This window comes from Euphorbia lathyris, chromosome 1 (assembly GCF_963576675.1).
Source record: "Euphorbia lathyris chromosome 1, ddEupLath1.1, whole genome shotgun sequence".
Taxonomy (NCBI): domain Eukaryota; kingdom Viridiplantae; phylum Streptophyta; class Magnoliopsida; order Malpighiales; family Euphorbiaceae; genus Euphorbia; species Euphorbia lathyris.
The window spans coordinates 62,327,789-62,348,368 of NC_088910.1; the positions used below are offsets into that span (position 1 = coordinate 62,327,789).

Genomic DNA, 20,580 nt, shown 5'->3' on the forward strand with positions numbered 1-20,580 from the left:
TAGTAATAAATAAGATGCATCGTAACAAGAGTAAAATGACAGTAAGAAAATAGGATAATGTCATGTGTCGTATCTGTTAGGGATTATTGCCAGTTAATCAACTGTAGCGCAGCGGAATTGCGGTATACACTACAAGAAAAAGGAGTATTAGTAAGGAAAATTTAATAAGGGTTTAAAATTCACTTATAAAAAATACTTTTAATAAGCACAAATTCTATTATTATTTAATAATAAGCAAAAACTTTCTTTTATTTACTTTTACCAAAAAAAAACCCTTATTAATTCATTCTAAATTAAAACCCCTTTATTTTCTATTTTAATATCTACATTAAAACCCCTTATAAATTCTAACAAAAAAATTAAATACTTATTAATTATAATAATAACAAGTTAATCGCTTATTAATTTCTTTTGTTTTCAATGCCCTAAATTTCCTCCCATCAATTTTCATTTCCTTCCCAAACTTTTGGTTCTCTCCCTCTTTTCTTTTTGTTCCCCCCAAATTAAGGGTCATTACCCTAATCCGATGACTGCTATTCTTCTTCCGTCAAACACAATGACTGATGTTTTCTCCTCTCTTCGCCACTCTCCATGAACGTCAATTTCCTCTCTTGGCCGCTCTCCATGAACGTCATTCTCCTCTCTTGGTCGCTCACCTCCTGCCTCAGTTCGGTCTCACTGCTAAGGTTTCTTTCTTTCTTCCATTTTTGTAATCGTTCTCCATGTATGTTTGTGTTTTCTGCGAATCTGTTCTATTGATTGCAGGTTAAGAGAAGGAAGTCACGGAATGTTAAGTCCAAGCAAAAACAGATCCACATGGAGTCTCCAGAACCGAATCACATATCCAATTTGTAAAAACTTTAAAAGTCTCTTCTTTTTCTTTCTTATTCTTGAGCTATTTTGCTTATTGATTCTGGATACATTTGAACTTTTATTTTGATTAGATTCGATTTAATGTTTGTTTGGTGTTTATTAGTTGAAAAATGAGGTTTCCCCTCTTAATTCGTGCCCATTATTTGTCTTAGCTGCTTTAATTTTAGGGTTTTCTTCTTGTTTTCTCTTCCTAAGTTTGTAAGTACATGGAAGAGGTGGAATAGTGTTTTAGGTTTCAGCAGTCAGATTGGACTTAGTTTTTCAAAATTGAAAATGAGTGCTTAAATCGTTTTTGGCTTTTTACATGGTGTTATGCATAAAGTGGAATACTGGGAGACTCCTTACAAGGATTGAGGTTTGTGTTCATGTTTTTGCATAGTGTCAAAAGCACATTTTGGGAGTTGGATTTAGCAAGGATTACAGGCTTTCCTCCCTAAGGCTGAGCTAATAAGCAGAGTTAACAACTTCAAGGAGTTAAAAGAAAATATTAATTTAAAATTCTTCAAATTTCTTGCTTTCATTAGTTGACCATGCATATACTCTGAATTTTATAACCAAATTATGTATAACACATGAAATGCGCAGAATGTGTTGATGCTAGACTATCGTATAGATTATGTTTTCTATAAAATCCAGTGGGAATTGCTCATGTATCTATTTTCTTATTGTTTTTTTGCTTTCGTCTGGTTTCTAACTAGAGGATGGAGCAAATGTCTTGCAGTGACATTAATATATGGATTCCTTCTCTTAGTTTGTTATACGGCTTATATCTACAGTTATTTCTGCATCTAGTAGTATGGAGGAAACGCATAATACATTGAAGTTTGCTAACAGGGCAAAGAGAGTTAAAATTTGTGCCTCTCGTAATAAGGTATGCTATCATCCTAGATGATCATGTAATGGGAGTGCACTTAATACTGAAGCTGATACTAATATGAGCTTTGAAATTGTTCCTATGGATTCCTTTTGAACTCATTTTGCTTTTCAAAGTTTCTTGCATTGAACTTGTTGAATACTTGGCAAAGTACAAACGTGTTGAATATAATCAGTGTCAGTTACCTCTATGGTGACATTAAATATAGACTCACCCTCAAATTGCAAAGCCAAAAGTACTGTCTGTAGATACTGGTGGTGTTACATCTTTACCACCAGAAGATTTTATTTTTGAAAGGAGGAAAATGGGGTACCTTGAGATGCAGGAAGAGATAATCAAGGTTATTACTGTTTTTATTCTTGTTCTTGGAATCATGATATCCTCATTAACTGTTCTCTTAATTTAATAGAATAAACTGTGATGAGTTTTCAAGATTGTTTTGGTCTATGTTAGACATTTTTGTTTTTATCTTGTTGCATTAGTGTGAGCCAAACAGGTGACGATTTCATTATGTCAATATAACCTTAATTTAGTTAAATAAGAAATTTGAAACCTTTTGCATCAAGTTGTGACCTACAAAATTCTCTCTTTCAGGCATAACCTTGTCATTTTTTGTTTGCTGAGTCAGTTTGAAATTGATAATTTTTAGCATGTGCATATATGTATGCTTCCGTGTATTGCTCTTGGTGTCATGATTCATGAACAGCTATTTCCAGTGGCACTAAATGTTGAAATTATTAGGTTCCTGGTTTACAAGATTGGAGCTTGGTTGATAAGTAATGCACATAAACTATGACTGAATTTATGTTGATATACAATTTGATTATTTTAGTCAACTTCTGGCAGATCTTGTTATTGAAAGGTCACTGATGCAAAGCGGCCATGCCTATTATGTGCAAATTTTTATATGTTATGTCATCAGGTTTTATTTGACTATAAGTTCAGGGGTTAATACACCCTTGTAGCCCCTTTCTTCATGCAACTAGATCTGCAAACTTATATTAATTTATGTTCATTGTTGGCAGGGATTATGATGGCAAAGTTACACCTAAGGAAGTAAGTCGCTGCTGCTATCTACTTGAACGATATGTTAGGCAAGGATGGTGTCCAAGAACTCATCAGCAATCTTTCCAAAGATAGAGGTCAACTAATTGGTCTATGCTTTCTCTCTCTCTCTCTTATTTTCGCGTGTTTCTTGTCTCTTAAAACCTTGATAACTTCTACAGTCAAGAAGAGATAGAGAAAATCAGAAAGTGAGAGAGGGAAGATATGCAGGAAGTGAGAAGAAGGATGAAGAGAAATTGATCTGACCTTGAGATGTAACAAGGCAATAAGCATGGCCAAGTGCAAGAGTATCAGTAGGCCTAAGAAGCTTAACACGAGTAAACAGAATGTTTTATGAATCATGGACGGAAACCTGATTAGAAGCACAACTAAACCAAGCATCTTAGACGGAACCTTCATTCCATAAAAATTGTGAGAGTTTACTTTTCATAGTTATTATATGCAAATGCAAAAGGCTGTGTTTGAAAAGGAGGAATTATTATATGGAGATTTTGATTGGTAATGGAAGGAAAAGAGAAAATTCAAACGTAGAAAATGAACCCTGAATTATTAAGCGAAGCACATGAAAGCCATGTTACCTTTATCTCTTAGATAAAGACAATATAGTAAGGCCTTTCTAATATGCCAGCCTAACTGCATTAGTTAAATTAACTGAAATTGTATCTGGACTTACTTCTCTATGTTTTATTTTTTTGCCTATTTAGTATATTCCTTTTCTCCATTCTTTGTAAGGGGTATTTATATAACCTTGTTTTGAAGTCCAAAATTTTAGTTATATATCCTTGTTTTGAAGTCCTAAGGGCTACCAAAATAACTTGTATACAGTTATGTTTATACCATAGCTATGGAAACAGAACGGGTACCAGTTCTGTTTCCATAACTGTGATATATGAGTTTTGTTGGTAACCCTGTTCTTTTGATTAGATAAATAATAGATAATTATTATACCCAATATTAAAAATGACATAACTGTATACCACAGTTCTCGAAACAGAATTGGTATACTACGACTAAAGCATCTCCATTTTTTTTTAATTTCATGCTTCTGCCATTGTTGCTTTCATAGCTGATATTCATTCTCATGACTTTGGCAAATATATATCAGAAGCATAAAAAAAGAAGCAGCCAATTTCAATTTCTACCCAAAAGTGCCGGAGATGACAAACCCAACTTATCTTTTTCAAATAAGCAGCAGCAACTTTGGATTAGCGAACAAGAAATCGAAGAAGATGAAGAGGAGGAAGAAGAAGAATATGAAGAGTGGAAGAATTTATCATTGAGTGTGAAAGCAGAGAAGAACATAGCTACTCGATGACTATGAAATGGAAGAACTTGAATACTCTTCTGACCCTACGCATAGAAGCTGTTAGTTCTCTTTCTTTCTTTCTTTTAAATTTTGCAATTGATAATTTTGATGGTGAATTGATAGAATGTAGGGTACGTGGCTGTTCTTTGCAAGCCAAATGTTTGGCAGAGTACCTTTTCGAATCAAATGGTAGGCCAATAGTTGTCAATTGTTACTATAAACCTAAGACTATAAGGCATCAGATTCGTGGTATATGTTCTTGCCCTGACTACCAAGTTTGCTTATTTTCTTTCTTTCTATGTTATTGCTTTGTAGTATAAATCACTTGCATTTTATTCACACGTTTTATGAATAACAACACGACTCAATGTTAAATTAGGATTTTATTTCCAAGCTTTGGCAAAGGAAGCAAATGGAGTGGATGATTTCAAGGATTGCATACTATCAAAACTTCTGAATGGGCCAGCTTATTATCAAAAGGTAGTTAGATAAGTTTCTTGGACCTGTAATCTTTCTAACTTAAGAAACAGATCATAAGTCTTGTTGTTGATATTATTTGGTCATTATCGAATAGCTATGTAACCTTTAAAACTTTTCAATTTCCTTCTGTGTAGTATATGTGGTCAAGGGTTTAAAGTCTGAAATATTGTCTTCTGCTGTGCAGGTGTTAATTAAATCAATTAACCCTGAAGCATCCCTGAAGTATAAAGTCTAACATGTCTTCCGTAGATGATTTTCCACGTTGCTGTCTACTAATGTTGATCTGTTACAGGTAAATATATGAAGTTCAGTATGTTAATTTCCTAGCATCCTAAATCATAACTGCGGCTTTTTGACTGGCTGGATCTCTCTCTCAATCACTTTGTTCCATTGTTGAGCGATTTCCGCAAGTGCATGGTATACGCTTGTAGTAATAAAAGATATCGATCCCACAGGGAATTTTTTTAACAAAACTTATTTACAATCGGTTAAATTTACTTTTTAAGGTTTATAATATTGGAAAATCGTTTAATCGGTTTTGGTTTAGAAATTGCTAGAATAAGAGTTAGATTAGAGTATGAAGATGTTAGAAAATATCTGATTTAAGAATAAATTTGCAAAACAGGAACGTTTTAGTACTTTAGAAAAGTAAACAAGTATATTTGTTTGCATTAAGCAAAGAAAACAACTTTAAACTTTGTATGAATTATAAAGATGAAATAAATGACGGAACCTCTAATTAATAGGGCTTTGAACGCGACAAAACCCTTATCCGGGATAATTGCCCTTAACCAAATTAAAACTCTACCGAGATAATAATTTTCCTAAGTGTTCAACAAAGTTTCCTTGTAAAGATTTTGAATTAAACTACGTTTTAATGAAAACACCAGCAGTCACTTTAGTGGATTGGTTACCATAAGTGCTGCATAAAAATCTATCGAATAGAACGGACTTTATTAGATGAAATATAAATTGATACAAGTTTACAGAGAACATGGAGCATTGAATTCTTCGACGGCATGTAAGTGAACGGGTTGTCAATCCTTTCCTTGGGTTTCGTTAGAGTTTGTCAGGCTCAGGGGCGAATCCTCTACTCAATCTTCTCGTTGAATCTTCGTAATAGAGACTGGGTCGGTCCACTACCAAAATGTAAACTAAACTGGAACAATGTCTAAACGCTACTGAATTTGTTATTATTTTGTAAACAATGTGTGTACATCATATTGCTTTTGATCAGAATTGAAATCTAACTTCTGAATCATTTGATTCGGAATTTCCTCATAAATTCTACACTAATCTCTTTCTTCTACACGTATAACACACTATATTTCAACTCTCCATCAACTCTTTATTTATAGATGTTGAAGAGTCTTGATTGAAGTGTCGTGTCCGTTGTGAAGGATCGTGTCCGCTACGAAAGGACGTCTTTATCCACCCGAACGATCGCGTTTCGTCGAAAACGAAAGTGTGTAACTAGGCCTCTAAAATCTCCTGCTCGTACCGAGAATATTAAATTCTCTACCGAGAATGGGGGAGCATCAATTGTACTTCAGACGAAGGGAAGGAGAGGCTGAGGGACGCGTGTCGCGACCGTGAATAGTGGGGGCCGCGGTCGCGGCACAGAGCATTTTTCACTTCTTCGCTCTCGTTCGTGTCCTCGACTTGGCGTTATTAATTTTCGTCGTCTTCGACTACTTTTGTAGGGTTTTTCTTCTATTTTTGAGCTCTTTTTACTCCTATTTGGACTTTACCAAATATTTATGTACCTTGCATGAAAGAAACATATTCGAGAGTAGAAGCTTTCTAAATGGTTATAAATATCATAAATTCGTAGCAATATTGATGTAATTATTGATGATATTTTAGGTATATTTTGGGCTTAACAAATCTCCACACTTAATCTTTTGCTAGTCCCGAGCAAAATTTCACTGAATTTATTCTCTAACTAATCTCTTTATGAAAATAAAACATATATCTCTGTATTACCTTTTAAATTAGTTAAGCCGAAAAGACTAACTTCGCATGGCAAATTTATACGCAAAATATCAAACTAACTTAGTACAATATACGATATATCACTCGTCTTGTATTTCCAATTTGGAATTGAAGCATTCGGGACAATGTAAGCACGCATGTTATTGAGTCTTTCGTCTCAAGGCATTTCAAAGCACAAAATTTCCTTTCCCAAACCTAAACTAATATATGAGATATATTATTTTAAATAAGTACTTGGGACTAATTTATTTGCTTAGTTACGCCCGAGATAAGGGTGGTCTTGATCGTAACTTTATACATATTTTATTGCTTTGTGTTTGCTTAAGAGGTACCGACCATGCCATGGGTGGACACAATCGTTACTTTAAACTTAAACACGCTTAATTTATATATATATATATATATATATATATATATATTGAACGTTCCTTTCATACCTCGATTGTGATAAGGGTGGTCGCAACCGTGGCCAAAAGTAAACGGTACTTAATTATTCTTTCCTTTCATACATCGATTGTGATAAGGTTGGTCTCAATCGTGGCCAAAAGTTAAGAATTCAACTAATTGATTGATTAATATGAATTATAAAATTGTAATTTGGGAAAAAGAAAGATAGCACATTCATCCTATATTGACTTTAAAATTCAACATGTATTATGGCTAAAGTTTCCTTAAAAACTTCAATTGGTGTTAATGTAAGACGAAATCAAACCGAGCTAAAATTGTTAGTTCAATTTAATGCCTATAAACCTAATTGAAAATTAAAATAAGATTTATTGTATCATGATTTCATGATATAAAAATAGAGATTGAATAAAGAATTTTTTATTTAAAATACATTCACTCAAGACAATTTTTACTTAAAATCGTATCGGAGATTCGTGAAAATTTTTGAAAAATATTACCCGTATAGAAATATAATTTCTAACGATAATGATAACCTAAAAATAATCATATTAACTTATGATTAATTTTTAAAAATATATGCAAATGTGAAGTTAATAAAAATAGCGTTTTAAACAAGTTTATGTTGCAAAATACGTTGCATTTGTTATAAATGATTCGTTGCATTTGTTATTTGTGCTAGAAAAATGAAAATGATGTACATCTCCTCCCACACTTAAATTGGACAATGTCCTCATTGGTGCAAAAGCGAGATATCAAGAATAAAAGCACAAAAATTTAAGCATACGAAATAAAGATAGGAATGGTGCAAATGAAACATTCAACATAAAATTAAAAATGGAAAATTGTACCAAACATATGAAAATGAAAATTGTACCAAATTATAACAATATAATAAAATTAAAGAAAACAACCTAAGCTTGAGGTGGGGAATCGGGAGGTGTAGGTGACGTCTCCACATTGCGGCGTCGGAAAAAGGAAAGCATCCGATGCCGAGTTGATCGATGTTCACGCCTCAAAAGATTGAGGTTGTCATTCATCACCATATTGTTTTCAACCAAATCATCAATTCTTAAATTCATTTGACGATTGTTGGAATTGATTTGGTTCAAAATCCTCCGCAAATCTACCGGATCATCCGCCGCTTGAGGTGCTTGGGGTTGTGCTTGAGCCGGTGGTTCATCCTCCTCGCCTTCCGCCTCTCCGCCGCCTACGGTACTTGCAAATTGAGAACTTGAAGCGCCACCACCCATAGTGCCACGAAGATGGGCAATTCGGGTAGCATATGAAATAAAGACGGGAGGTCCTTGTGGAAGCAATAAATGAGCTCGCTCAAGAGCCGAGATGTCCAAAAGCGGAACATACCCACGGTAGGTGGACATGTCATAATCGACCAACTCACCCCATGCTCCCAACACAATAGCGGTGATAAAAGTACAAAGAGGGATCTGAATGGTAGTAGCCCTCGAAGCACGGAACAAATTATCGAACAAAATACCAATGCTATCAATCCTCAAGCCTTTAAGCAAACTATCCAAAACATACAAATCCCGAACCTGAACCTTAGAACTCTCAACACAACCAAACAAGGAGAAACTCAAATACTTATGAAAGAAGAACACACAATTGTCCTTAATCAACTTGCTTGAAGTGTTTTTCGAATTAAAATAGTCTTGGTCCGAAAGAGTTTGCCAAACCGCATCATTATCAAAATCCTTAGGCTTATCATAAAAATCAGAAGTAGGGAAACCAAACATATTGCCCATTGCTTCATAGTCAATGGTGTAAGGGATACCATTATTCCTAAAAGAAATTGAAGTTTTCTTCTTGTTCATGGTTAAAGTGACCAAAAATTCCACTACATATTCATTAATACGCGGGAAACGCATATTAACGAATTCTTGCCAACCCAAAGCTTCAATAAAGGCATCAATTCGAGTAGAGAAATTTAATGCTCTTACCGAATGGAAGTCTAAGAAGTGCATATCCACAAATTGGCGGTCGGCTTGAGAAAAATGTTTGAAACGAGCGGCTTCTTCCTCCGAATAGATGTCAAAATAAGCTCTGCATTGAACCCGAAGGCGATTAGCTTCCGTAACAGCGGGCTTGTTACCAACACGCTTAGTTCTAACCATGGTGATGGTGTTTTGTGTTTTTAGGGTGTGAGAAGAAGAAGAAGAAGAAGAAGAAGAAGAAGAATTTGAGAGATAAAGTAAAGCTTGAAGATGAGGTTGGGGTTTGGAATTGGAAGTGATTGAAAGAGAAAAGAGGATAGAAATTGGAGTGAATAAATTGGGAAGAGTAAAAGTAGATTTTTGGGGAAGAGTTTAGAGTAAGGGATTGGGTAAAAATAGAGGTGATGTGAGGTTTGTGTAAGAGGTAGGTTTATATAGAGTTGTATAAGTAGATGAATAGGTAGAATAGGAATAGGAATAGGCAAAATTTGGTGGCAAAATCGGATTGAAAAGGGCAATTTATACGCGTGTCGCGACCGCGAATGGCAAAGCCGCGGCCGCAGCACGCGATGTTCAGGCAATTTTCGCCCTGAAATTCTACCAAAGTTGCTGCTCATACCGAGAATTTAATTCTCGGTAGAGAATTGGTAAAAATGGCCTATTTTGGTGCCTTGTGACATGGTTTGTGCAATTTTGTTGAGGAAATGGTTCCTGGACTTAATATTTAGTGTTCCTGCACTTAAAACTTAAATAAATGTCATTAATTCCAAAGAAAACCAAAGGTTGAAACTTAATAAATTTAATTAAAGTATAATAAATTGATTATGAAGAATTAATGAAACTTAAATGTTCATTTATGCATATAAGTTAAGAGAACCATATTAAATGCATAATAAGTGCATGGTAAAACATATTTAATACATGAATTGAATTGATTAAATGAAAACCTAATGCATTAAAAAGAAATTGAGTTATAAATAAAATGTAGATATACGTGTGGAAAAATAGAAAACCATATTAGTTCAAGTGAATCCTTTTTATCTTAATTTGAGTAAGAAAAATTAGAAATTACTCATATGAAATATGCTAAGTATAGATAATGGATCAAATGGATAAAAATTAAGAATTGAATGAAATAAGATCTTTATTATTTTAGCATATGTACAAGTAATGAAAACAAACTAATAATTAATACAAAACAAAATATATACAAAAAATAAAATGAAAAACATAAACTATTCTACATATTTATCCCTATCAAACGGGATATTTCTGGCCTTAATACGATCAATTTGAAACTGCACGAAAGTTTCACGTTCTGGTGCAGACAAAAATTGAGGCCCTGCTCGAAAGACACGTTTCACAAGTCCTTCATGCTCGAGAAATTCATAGTCAATTGTCGGGAAGAATTCATCGTCACTCCAGGGGATATCAATAGTACCCTTTGAACCGAGAATTATTCCACAGATTATATTGCCGAACCCAATCTTCTTATCTTTGGATCGAGAAGTGGCGACAAGACCTTCCATCAGAATTTTGGAAGAATCCACTGCATTTCCCTGGAATATATCTCCAAGAACATACAAATCTGTGTCACGGACCACACTACTGAATGTGCGCCCGAATAAACCGTGACACAGAAATTTGTGTAAATACAGCATGGAGTTGGAGCAAAAAGAGTGATTATAGGCGAGTTTTGAATTGAATCGCCAGAATCCAGTGAGCATTCTCCAAATGTCTGAGGATGTCATGTCTCGTCCAGGATGATGTTTGATTGTATCCCTCGGGGGAAAACCAAACCAAGCATGCAACTCAGGATAGCCGAAAGTGAAGATTTTGCCTTCTCGACGAAAACTGAGACGTACTCGTCGTTTATTAGTAAAACGCACGGTACAGAAGAACTCGAGTATCCAGTCGCCTATTATTGGAAATTGCATTTGGGCAAATTTTATCCACCCTAGGCGCTCCATATAGCGGCTCATGTCATCAGAAATGCCTAATTGGCTATTAAGAAATTCATCCATATACAACATTCCGGTGAAGAATTTGTAACGGTGATTCCAATAACGCCTACCTTCATCGTGACTAAAGATAGGAAAAGGCGCCCCATATCGCTTGGATAAGTCTGGGAGTTTGTTGATTAAGGCAGTTGTTAGACGAGGTGCCGCGGCCTAATCTCCCGGGTGGACCGGGGGGTGGACACCTCATGGCGACGTAAGCGGTGATTGGCGCCGAAAGCAACCAATCGTGGAATCAAGCTGCTCGGCAGGACCGGAGCTCGGAGATATGGAAGAGTCGCCACCCACGAATGGGAAAATGAACACCGATCCCTTGCGAGAGACCGGTGTGGGTTCGGGAAACTTAGGTACGAGCTAAGAATGCTAGCTCCTTTCCGGAGAAAGGCTACTAGGCACCCCGACATCGCCCGGTTATGAACCACCGGCCTCCTACTCAGCATGTTAGGCGATAACGGACTAATCGTATACTTCTTTAAGTTTAAAATTCATTTGAAACCTTTTCTTTCTCGTTTTGGAAACCGTTTTGAGCATATATTATTGAAAAGCCACTTTAGTAAAGAATCACCCATTTACATCAGTTCAATATACATAGGAAAGAGAGAGGGAGAAGGAAGAATTGATTTATTTGTAACGTGATTTATGCTTCGTGTCACATACTAATTCTATACTAATTCACTTCCCCAAAACGAGTTTATCTACATGGTTCGAACCTTAATCGCCGTTGGAACGATTTAGGTACGTTTCAAAACCCCGTTTAATGATGTTCACTCGAATCGCCGTTGGAACGACTCGGGCGTTGAAAATGTTGGGATAAAAGCCTTTGATAAGAAAACTTGGTTAAACATACAAGTCAATTTATTTTATATAAATCATTTAAGAAAATGATTCAAAAACTCTATTATTCACAATGAAAACGATTTTAATTACAAGGTTCGCTTAATCCATCGTTGGAACGTACTAAGGTTTCAAAACGTGGTGTTTTAAGAAACGATTTGAAATGTCAAGAAAACACTATTTATTTACATTAGGAACCTCTAAAAAATCCATTAGTTTAAATAATTAAATTGAAAACTCTTTTTGTGATTTATTTTCCCCTTTTCACTCAATGGACTCTTTACTTGTCATAATTACAATAATAAACATATTTAGACCAAAATTCACTCCCAAATAAAGCCCATTTGAAACATGGACCCCTAAATGGCCCAAAAGAATAAAGAAAATAATATAAGCATATATATATACATTTTAATCCAAAAAGAAAATATGAAATAAAAGTTAATGAAAAGAGACTATATAATACATATATGAAAATATTAAATATAATACATTTATACTTTAAACATGTGAAAATAGTAAATAAAATTCCTAGATAAGAAAATAACATTTGTCACCAAAATAGTTTTATTTAATAATAACTAATATAGCCCAAATATCCCAAAACTATATATATACATAACTAATGTAATTTTAAATGTCAAAAATAATATATATTTATCCACTAATATTTACTAATTATCTCCAAAATGCTCAAGTAAATAACATTTAAAATAAAATCCAATATAACTCAAATGAATGAAAAAAGAAATATATATATACATATACTTATAATAGATCAAATTAATGAAAAATAATATATAGACGTTCTAAATAACTATAGGTACCAAATATCTAAAAAATAGTTTAAAAGTATATATTACATAACTATATATATGCATACCAAGGATCAAAAACTTAAAAGTTGAGAAAGAGGGACTAAAACAGTATTTTTTACATTCCAGCAGATTTACCGACAGAAAATCCGTCGGTAAACAGCAATTAGTGACAGAAATGGCAAATTACAGCAGCACTCCAATTATTTCCAGATTTATTCAAAAGCTTTAAATTAAATCTAATTCAATCGTTTTGGATTTCCGAACTACCAAAAATGGATCATAGTCAATAACGGACGTTCCTAAAACGACGTTTTTATTTTAAAACGTTATTTGGAAATTCTTTAAATTACAACTTATAATTACAACGTCTTTAATACCCGAACTACCTTTTTATCGGATCACGGTTCGTATTGCGATATCAAAACGAGGTTTTTTATTTTAAAACAAAACCAAATTTTATTCAACACGAGACAAAAATTAAATAAATATGCTAAATTAAATAAAACGTGATAAAATAAATGAATAACTAAATAAATAAAAACTATAACATAAAAATAAATAGAAGAAGGAAATAAATTAAATAAAATAAAAGAGTCTAGTTCTCGGATAATACCTTAAATTCGGTATCTGACAGTCGAAGCCGATTGATTCCATGAGTCGTGATTTTCCGGTTTTTTGTGTTTTTTAGTAAAAATTTAACTTTGGAAAATTTGGATTTTTTTTGGGAAAAAAAATACTTTCTCCAAAAAATTGACTCTCTCTCTAAAAATGTTTAGAGTGAGAAAGCTCCAAAAAATCTCCTTTTTTTCAATGCATGGGGATCCGTGCCTTTTATAGGCAAACGGATCCCCGGCGGAATGGGCGACGCCCGAAAAGAATCGGGCGTCGCCCAAGGGGGTTGGGCGGCCGCCCAAGGCATGTTGGGCGGCCGCCCAACCTCACGTTGGGCTATCGCCCAACATTGTTGGGCGATCGCCCAACAGCGTTGGGCGAGTGCCCAACCGCCGTTGGGCGTTCGCCCGACATCGGTGGGCGCTCGCCCAACGGCCGCCGGGGCGCGTCTCGCGCCGTCGGACGCGCACGCCTTGCGGCCGTCGAGCGTGCGTTCCGTGCTGTCGGGCGCCCACGCGTCGCGGCCGTCGAACGCGCGTTCCGCGCTGCCGGGCGCACACGTCCCGTGGCCGACGAGTGCGCGCTCCGCGCCACCGGGCCCGTGCATCGCTCGGACGTCGAGCACGCGTCACTTGTGGTTGGATGCGTGCATCCGACGAACGTCGAGCGCGCGTCCCGCGCCGTCGAGTGGGCGTCTGACTATCGTCTACCGCGCATCGGATGCCGCTAAGCGCTCGCACCATGCCGCTAAGCATTCGCGAGCCACCCCATTGGCAACAGCGACCCGTCATAACTCTTTCTTCCTTATTATGTACTTATCATTCTTTATATATTTTTTGTTTTTCAAAACTTCCGGAATCAATCGCTTCAACCGTCTTGTTTTCAGGTTTTTGTCACAGGTCCTCCGACTCGGTGTCTATAGTTGCCCCTACTTTGCTATTTTGACAGTGATGTGTGTGTTTTGAAAACGTTTTTTTTGCTAACGCACACATGCAATGTAAAACATATAAAAAGTAAAAGACACGTAAAGAGTAGGAGGGAGAATACCTGACCTTCGCGTTGTGCGCTCCGGTGTTGTTTGTCGATTCTTTCCAGCCTTGCCTCTGAATCGGCCGTCGTTGGATGTTTTTCTCTCGGAATCTAGCGTACGTTGACTATGGGTAAGAATGGCTCAAAAGCAACCTCGGTCGTGGACCGTAGGTAAGATGGCTAAAAAGCTACCTCGGTCGTGAACCGTAGGTAAGATGGCTAAAGAGCTACCTCGGTCGTGAACCGTAGGTAAGATGGCTAAAGAGCTACCTCGGTCGCGAACCGTAGGTAAGATGGCTAAAAAGCTACCTCGGTCGTGAACCGTAGGTAAGATGGCTAAAAAGCTACCTCGGTCGTGAACCGTAGGTAAGATGGCTAAAAAGCTACCTCGGTCGTGAACCGTAGGTAAGATGGCTAAAGAGCTACCTCGGTCGTGAACTGTAGGTAAGATGGCTAAAAAGCTACCTCGGTCGTGAACCGTAGGTAAGATGGCTAAAGAGCTACCTCGGTCGCGAACCGTAGGTAAGATGGCTAAAAAGCTACCTCGGTTGTGAACCGTAGGTAAGATGGCTCAAGGGCAGAAAAGTTCTTTCTAACGATTCTGAATTCTTTTAAAACACCATTGTCTGGAGCTAGTGTCTCGGAGGTTTAATAGGAACGTGTTTTGGTCTGGAATGATATAGACTAATGATTATTTTTCTATTGACTGTTGTCTGTATTTTGACTGGTGTCACTGTTCTGTAAAAATTGGCTGTTGTCTGGAGTTCATATCTTGACAGTATTGGTTGCTGTCTGGGAGAAATGCAGGCTGAAACGGACTGCAAATCGGAGGTCTGTGCACCTGGTAAATAATTATTTACTTTTTACCTTTATGTCAAATCGTACCTTTTCGGTATTTACGGGAATGCCATTCCCTCTTCCTATATAAGGTGGTGGGGTTTCATTTCAACCCCACGCCTTCTCTCTCTTCTTTCTCTCTCTAGACTTTGATTTGGATTATCCTCGGGATGGATTTGGATGAATGCGATGGCACGAGAGGCATGGATGAGGTTTACGTGAACCTAGATAGAGTGGACCCTTTCCACGACCCTACGACGCATCTGAGCCGGACACGCTGCAACGAGGTAAGTGATTTTCTCACTTTTGTTTGATTCAAATTCTAGGCTTTAGTATTCCTATCCGAACATGATTTGCATGCTAACTTTTAGATTGCCTTAGAGGACTTTAGCTAGAAAACATGAATTTCTTCACTTACAAGTAACACTTGTTTGTTTCTGTGTACGAACGCGCGTTATATACATGTGAGTAGTAACCCTGCGAATTCCTGCATGCTAACAGTAAAAATAACGTGAATAGTAAAAACGTGAATAGTGCACGTGAATAGTAAAAACGTGAATAGTGACAACTTAACTAATGCACGTGAATAGTGAAAACTTAACTAATGCATGTGAATAGTAAAACTTAACTAATGCGCGTGAATAGTAAAAACGTGAATAGTGCACGTGAATAGTAAAAAACGTGAATGTGAATAGTAAAAAACGTGAAAACGTAACTAATGCACGTGAATAGTGAAAACTTAACTAAAAACGTGAATAGTGCACGTGAATAGTAAAAAATGTGAATAGTGAAAACTTAACTAATGCACGTGAATAGTAAACTTAACCTATGCTCCTTGTCAATGCGGACGAGAGTGGATTAAAGAATTAACTAAACCTTACATGAGCGACCCTAAAGGAGAGACTTTTATAGAAAGTTGGCCCTAATTGACCAGATGTCTCTAGGTTAGATAATGAAAGAATACCTAGTCTTAACGCGTTTTCATCAATCGTACGCTTTAGGAATCGTATTTAAATTTTCCTGTCTTGTTCTTTCTAGTTCATCGAGATTTCCGGGACTACGGCCGAGATTCATTCGTGGTATGCTAGGCTAGGCGCCGCGGCGAGAGTCCGTGTGCGCGAGTTGGGCTTCGAGCCCTTTATTTCAGCGCTGCCCCGCACCAACGGGGTGTGTGATCGTTTTGGCCTACGTGCCTTATGCGAGCGGTGGGTTGACTCGACCCACACCTTCCATCTTTCCTTTGGGGAGATGACCATCTCGCCCAGAGATTTCTCTTTGTTGACGGGGCTGCGGGGTAGCAGCACTCCAGTTCCCTTTCATTTTGACCTGATGCGACCGCGGGTTGACCTCGCTAGGCTTGCTGCTTTGATTGGGCCGGGAGTTTGTCCAGGCGCCAGATCTACTCCGGCGAAGTTTATTTCTACTGCGAACCTTTTGAGTCGCCGGGATTTTTGCGAGACAGACGATACTGACTTGGCAGTTCGTAGTTTCTTAGTGTATACTCTGAGCGAGACGATTTTCCGCACCAAGGGCGGAAAGGTACACGCTGGTCTTATTCAGGCACTCAGTGATTTGGATACGGCGGCTTCCTATGATTGGGCGGGGGCAGGTCTAGCCTTTCTATATAAATTTTTGGATCTGACTTGCCGGAAGCGCAAGGACTTCAGTGGTTACACCTTTGCCCTGCTGGTACGTGACGCGTCCTTGACTCGCCCATTTTATCTTCTTCGCGCTTTCCACACTTATAATCTTTGTTTTTACCGCAGGTCTGGGCGTATGAGAGGCGGAATCTTCCTAGCCAGTCTCGGCCTCGGCCACGAGTACCGAGGCTCCCTCTCATGACCCGATGGAGAGATTTTGACCTAGGCACCGAGAGGAGACGGACGGTGGCGCGGCTCCTAGATTGGATTGACTCGCGGACCCTGGGACAGGTAGATGTCGTCTAGTCGTGCTAGATTCTTGTTTGAACCGTTCTGACTTTCTCTTTGTGTTTTTTTTTTTTAGATTAAGTTCAGGTGGGACGACCTCGACTTCGGTCCCGATTACATGTATGTATCTGTGATCCAGGAGCAGCAGTGCGTGCTCACCGGCCCCTGCATGCGGGCATGGTATTTGGGGGACCGAGGCATCACCGGGGTTAGTGACGCACACTGGACACCGGGCAAGATTCTCATTTCCATGTTCGTGGTGCGGACCATGCCCCTGTCGGTCATCCGTCAGGACTTGACCCGTCGGTTTGTCGGTAGAGAGGTGTGGGTTCATACCGGGGGCCGTGATCCCTACCTATCAACTCTGTTGAGCGCGAGGGATGCCCCGGCGGTAGCGATGGAGGTGGATCCGGTAGCAGACGTATTTTCGAGGGAGGCTGTCGCGGCAGTCTTTGGTCAGGAGGAGGTCCCGGTAAGTGATTCCTCTTTTTTACCTTTTATTCATGAGATGGTTAGCGGTATTTATTGTGTTTTTATTTGCAGGAGGGATCCTGGAGGAGCGCTCATCTGTCGGACTTCTTTGACGGCACTCGAGCTCAGACATCTGCGGGCGAGCCACCCTACTATGTCGGCGAGTCCTCCAGTGCTGCCCGATCGGAGAGGTCCTCTTTCGGTGTGCCCGTTCTAGACTACGGGAGAGATTTCGCCACCGTTTGTTATGATGAGTCCGGGGCAGCCTATGCGGGTGTCGAGATGGCTCCTCCCCTCTTCACATCGAGGGTGCCATTTGACCCTCCCGACGCTTCGCAGACTACGAGAGAGACTTGTACAGATTATGTGGGACTATCTGGTTACCTCCGAGACTGCCTCAGCTTGCGCTGTGCCGATCACCTGGTATGTATCCTTACTTTATTTTAGTGTAGTGGAATGCATGCATGTATGTATGATTTCTGTTCTTGCCTATGCTGATTCGTTTTTTCTCTTTTTTTTTCACATCTGTTTTTCTTCTTTTTTTTCCTTTTTTAGAGCGATCTTCACGCCCATGAGCGGAGACGGAGTGAGTCGGTGCGGGAGGCCGATGCCAGGGTTGGCCAGGTGTACCAAGAGCGGAACGACCACTGGTCGGAGGTGATACGGAGGGAGACTGCTAGACGTCTTGTCGTTAAGGAGAGGGCGCGTGATGAGACGATTGGACGCCTCGCTGCCGAGGAGAGGGTGCATGTTGAGACCACAGGACGCCTCGCTGCCGAGGAGAGAGCACGAGTTGCTGAGGAGAGGCTCCGAGTTACCGAGGAGACCTTATCTGCGGAGCAGGCATCGCATTTGAGGGGGTTTGAGGCCTACTGGGACTGCCCTCCATATTAGGCTTATTATGTATTGCTTTGTAGTTTTCATTAGAGTTACCCCAATGTATAGCTGATGTATAGGGAGTGGGGTGGATAGTAGGTAGGTTTTTTTTGTGAACAGTAAGATAGGAAATGTATAACTCATTATTCATATTACCATACATTCAGTAGATTGTGATGATTCCAATCATTCTCGTCAAATATATTCATGCCTTTATTTATTTACAAACAACAGAAATACTTAGCCTCTTATACATTGTTTTTGTAACTGCTCAAGTTATAACTATTGTTACCAGGATCCGCCTTTCGGTTTTTGGATCCCGGCGATTTTTCTCCTCTCCTTTTACTATCCCGGAATTTTTAAATGAGTGCCCTTTCGGGTTTTCACCCATGAGGATTTCCCTTATTGTTGCATAGGTCGCCCTTTACGGGTTTTCAACCTATCGGGAATTTTTCTTTCTTTTTCTCTTTTTTTTTTACGAAAAGTATTTCTTAAGCCTATCCAGGTTGGTAGGTTCGGAGAATTCCATGCCGTCCATGGTAGTTAACTTCACCGCTCCTTTGCTTAGTATCTTCTTCACGACGAATGGCCCTTCCCAGTTAGGTTTAAACTTGCCCCTAGGGTCGGTGTGCGTCACACGAATCTGTTTCAGCACCAAATCTCCTTCTTTGATAGTTCTGGTCTTGACCTTTTTATTGTAAGCTCGAGCCATCCTTCTTTGATATAACTGTACATGGTAAAGGGCTTCCATCCTTTTCTCGTCAACCAAAGCCAACTGCTCATATCGCTTCTTCACCCATTCCGTCTCGGGGATTTCTGCTTCCACTGCGATTCTCAACGATCGCTTTTCGATCTCAATCGGCAGGACTGCTTCTGTTCCGTATACCAAGGAGAATGGCGTCGCCCCAGTCGAGGTTCTGACTGTCGTGCGATAAGCCCATAATGCGAGTGGGAGCTGCTCATGCCAATTCCGATGTGATTCCACCGTTTTTACGAGAATCCTCTTAAGATTCTTATTAGCTGCTTCTACTGCCCCATTAGCTTGTGGACGGTACGGAGAAGATCTGTGATGTTCAATGCCATATTCTCGGAAGATACTTCTTACTTCCCCCTGAAACTGGACCCCATTATCCGTGATCATGTGATGAGGCACTCCGAACCTGGTGACCAAGTGTTTCTCAATGAACTTTCTCATCTGCTTGGATCCCAATTTGCTAAACGACTCTGCCTCTACCCACTTGGTGAAATAATCGATGGCGACTGCAATAAACTTGTGCCCGTTTGAAGAATTAGGCCTTACCTCACCAATGATGTCAATGCCCCAAGCCGCGAATGGCCAAATAGGTGCTAACACATGTAATTCCATGGCTGGAAGATGACTACAATCACCCTGGATTTGACAATCATGGCATTTCTTCGCATACTCGCTACAATCTCTTTCCATGGTGAGCCAATAGAAGCCTTGTCTGATGATTTTCTTGGCTAACACTGCTCCTCCCATATGGGCCCCACAAATTCCCGAGTGTACTGATTCCATTGCTTCGCGGGCTTCTTCCGCATCCAAGAACCTCAGTTGTAACCCATCGGTGTGCCTTTTATAAAGCAAATCGTTGTGGATGACGAACTGCCGGGCTAACCTTCTAATCATAGCTTGATCCCTAGGTTCTGATTCTGCCGGATATGTTCCACTCTTCATGAAGTTCATGATGTCGAAATACCACGGTTTTTCATCTGCCCCTAACAGCATTACGTCTTCGTAGCATGGTTTGTGAGATCTCCTCAATACCAACGGTTTCGAGGCAAGGTTCCGGGGGTTGTCCCAAACTGACACCAAAGTGGCCAAAGCATCAGCTGCCTGGTTCTGTGCTCGAGGAATATGATAGAAACGACATTCCTTGAATCTTTGTGCCAACCCTTCTAGCTGATATAGATATGGACGTAGCCTTTCTTCCCTTACTTCCCAGTTTCCTTGTGCCTGTTCGATGATCAACTTTGAGTCACCCCAAATTTTGACGTACGATGCTCCTAATGCCGCTAAAGACTCTAAACCATAAATGCACGCTTCATATTCGGCCATATTATTGGTAAGAGGGAACGACAACTTCTTGGCCATCGGGATCCTTTCTCCCTCTGGTGAGATAAGTAATACCCCTACTCCGGCTCCATTCGAATTAACTACTCCATCAAAGAACATTTTCCAAGGT

The 20,580-nt window shown here is 39.0% G+C and overlaps 1 protein-coding gene across 14 annotated transcripts; it reads left to right on the forward strand.

Annotated features, from left to right (window-relative positions):
* The first annotated feature begins 454 nt into the window (after positions 1-454).
* LOC136235194 (uncharacterized) lies at positions 455-18,498 on the forward strand. 14 transcript variants are annotated; one of them, XM_066024811.1, is made up of 14 exons: positions 455-686; positions 766-851; positions 1,650-1,744; positions 2,773-2,889; positions 2,974-3,223; positions 3,918-4,177; positions 4,249-4,367; positions 4,498-4,598; positions 4,783-4,890; positions 16,589-16,790; positions 16,868-17,032; positions 17,106-17,501; positions 17,573-17,923; positions 18,056-18,498. In XM_066024811.1, the coding sequence occupies exons 9-14, from the start codon at positions 4,835-4,837 to the stop codon at positions 18,392-18,394; spliced, it is 1,509 nt and encodes a 502-aa protein (XP_065880883.1). In that variant the 5' UTR covers positions 455-686; positions 766-851; positions 1,650-1,744; positions 2,773-2,889; positions 2,974-3,223; positions 3,918-4,177; positions 4,249-4,367; positions 4,498-4,598; positions 4,783-4,834; the 3' UTR covers positions 18,395-18,498. The 14 variants fall into 14 exon arrangements, 10 of the variants coding, with proteins under 10 accessions (XP_065880883.1, XP_065880855.1, XP_065880832.1 ...); XM_066024783.1 differs by having other exon boundaries at positions 3,918-4,367; XM_066024760.1 differs by having other exon boundaries at positions 4,249-4,598.
* The last annotated feature ends 2,082 nt before the right edge of the window (positions 18,499-20,580 follow it).

Excerpts from the sequence above, each read along its gene's own strand:
- LOC136235194 (XM_066024767.1), top strand. The coding sequence starts at position 4,835 with ATGTCTTCCGTAGATGATTTTCCACGTTGCTGTCTACTAATGTTGATC. Across the intron at positions 4,891-16,588 it reads CTAATGTTGATCTGTTACAG|TTTCTTAGTGTATACTCTGA; the intron begins GTAAATATATGA and ends GGCAGTTCGTAG. Across the intron at positions 17,924-18,055 it reads TGCGCTGTGCCGATCACCTG|AGCGATCTTCACGCCCATGA; the intron begins GTATGTATCCTT and ends TTCCTTTTTTAG.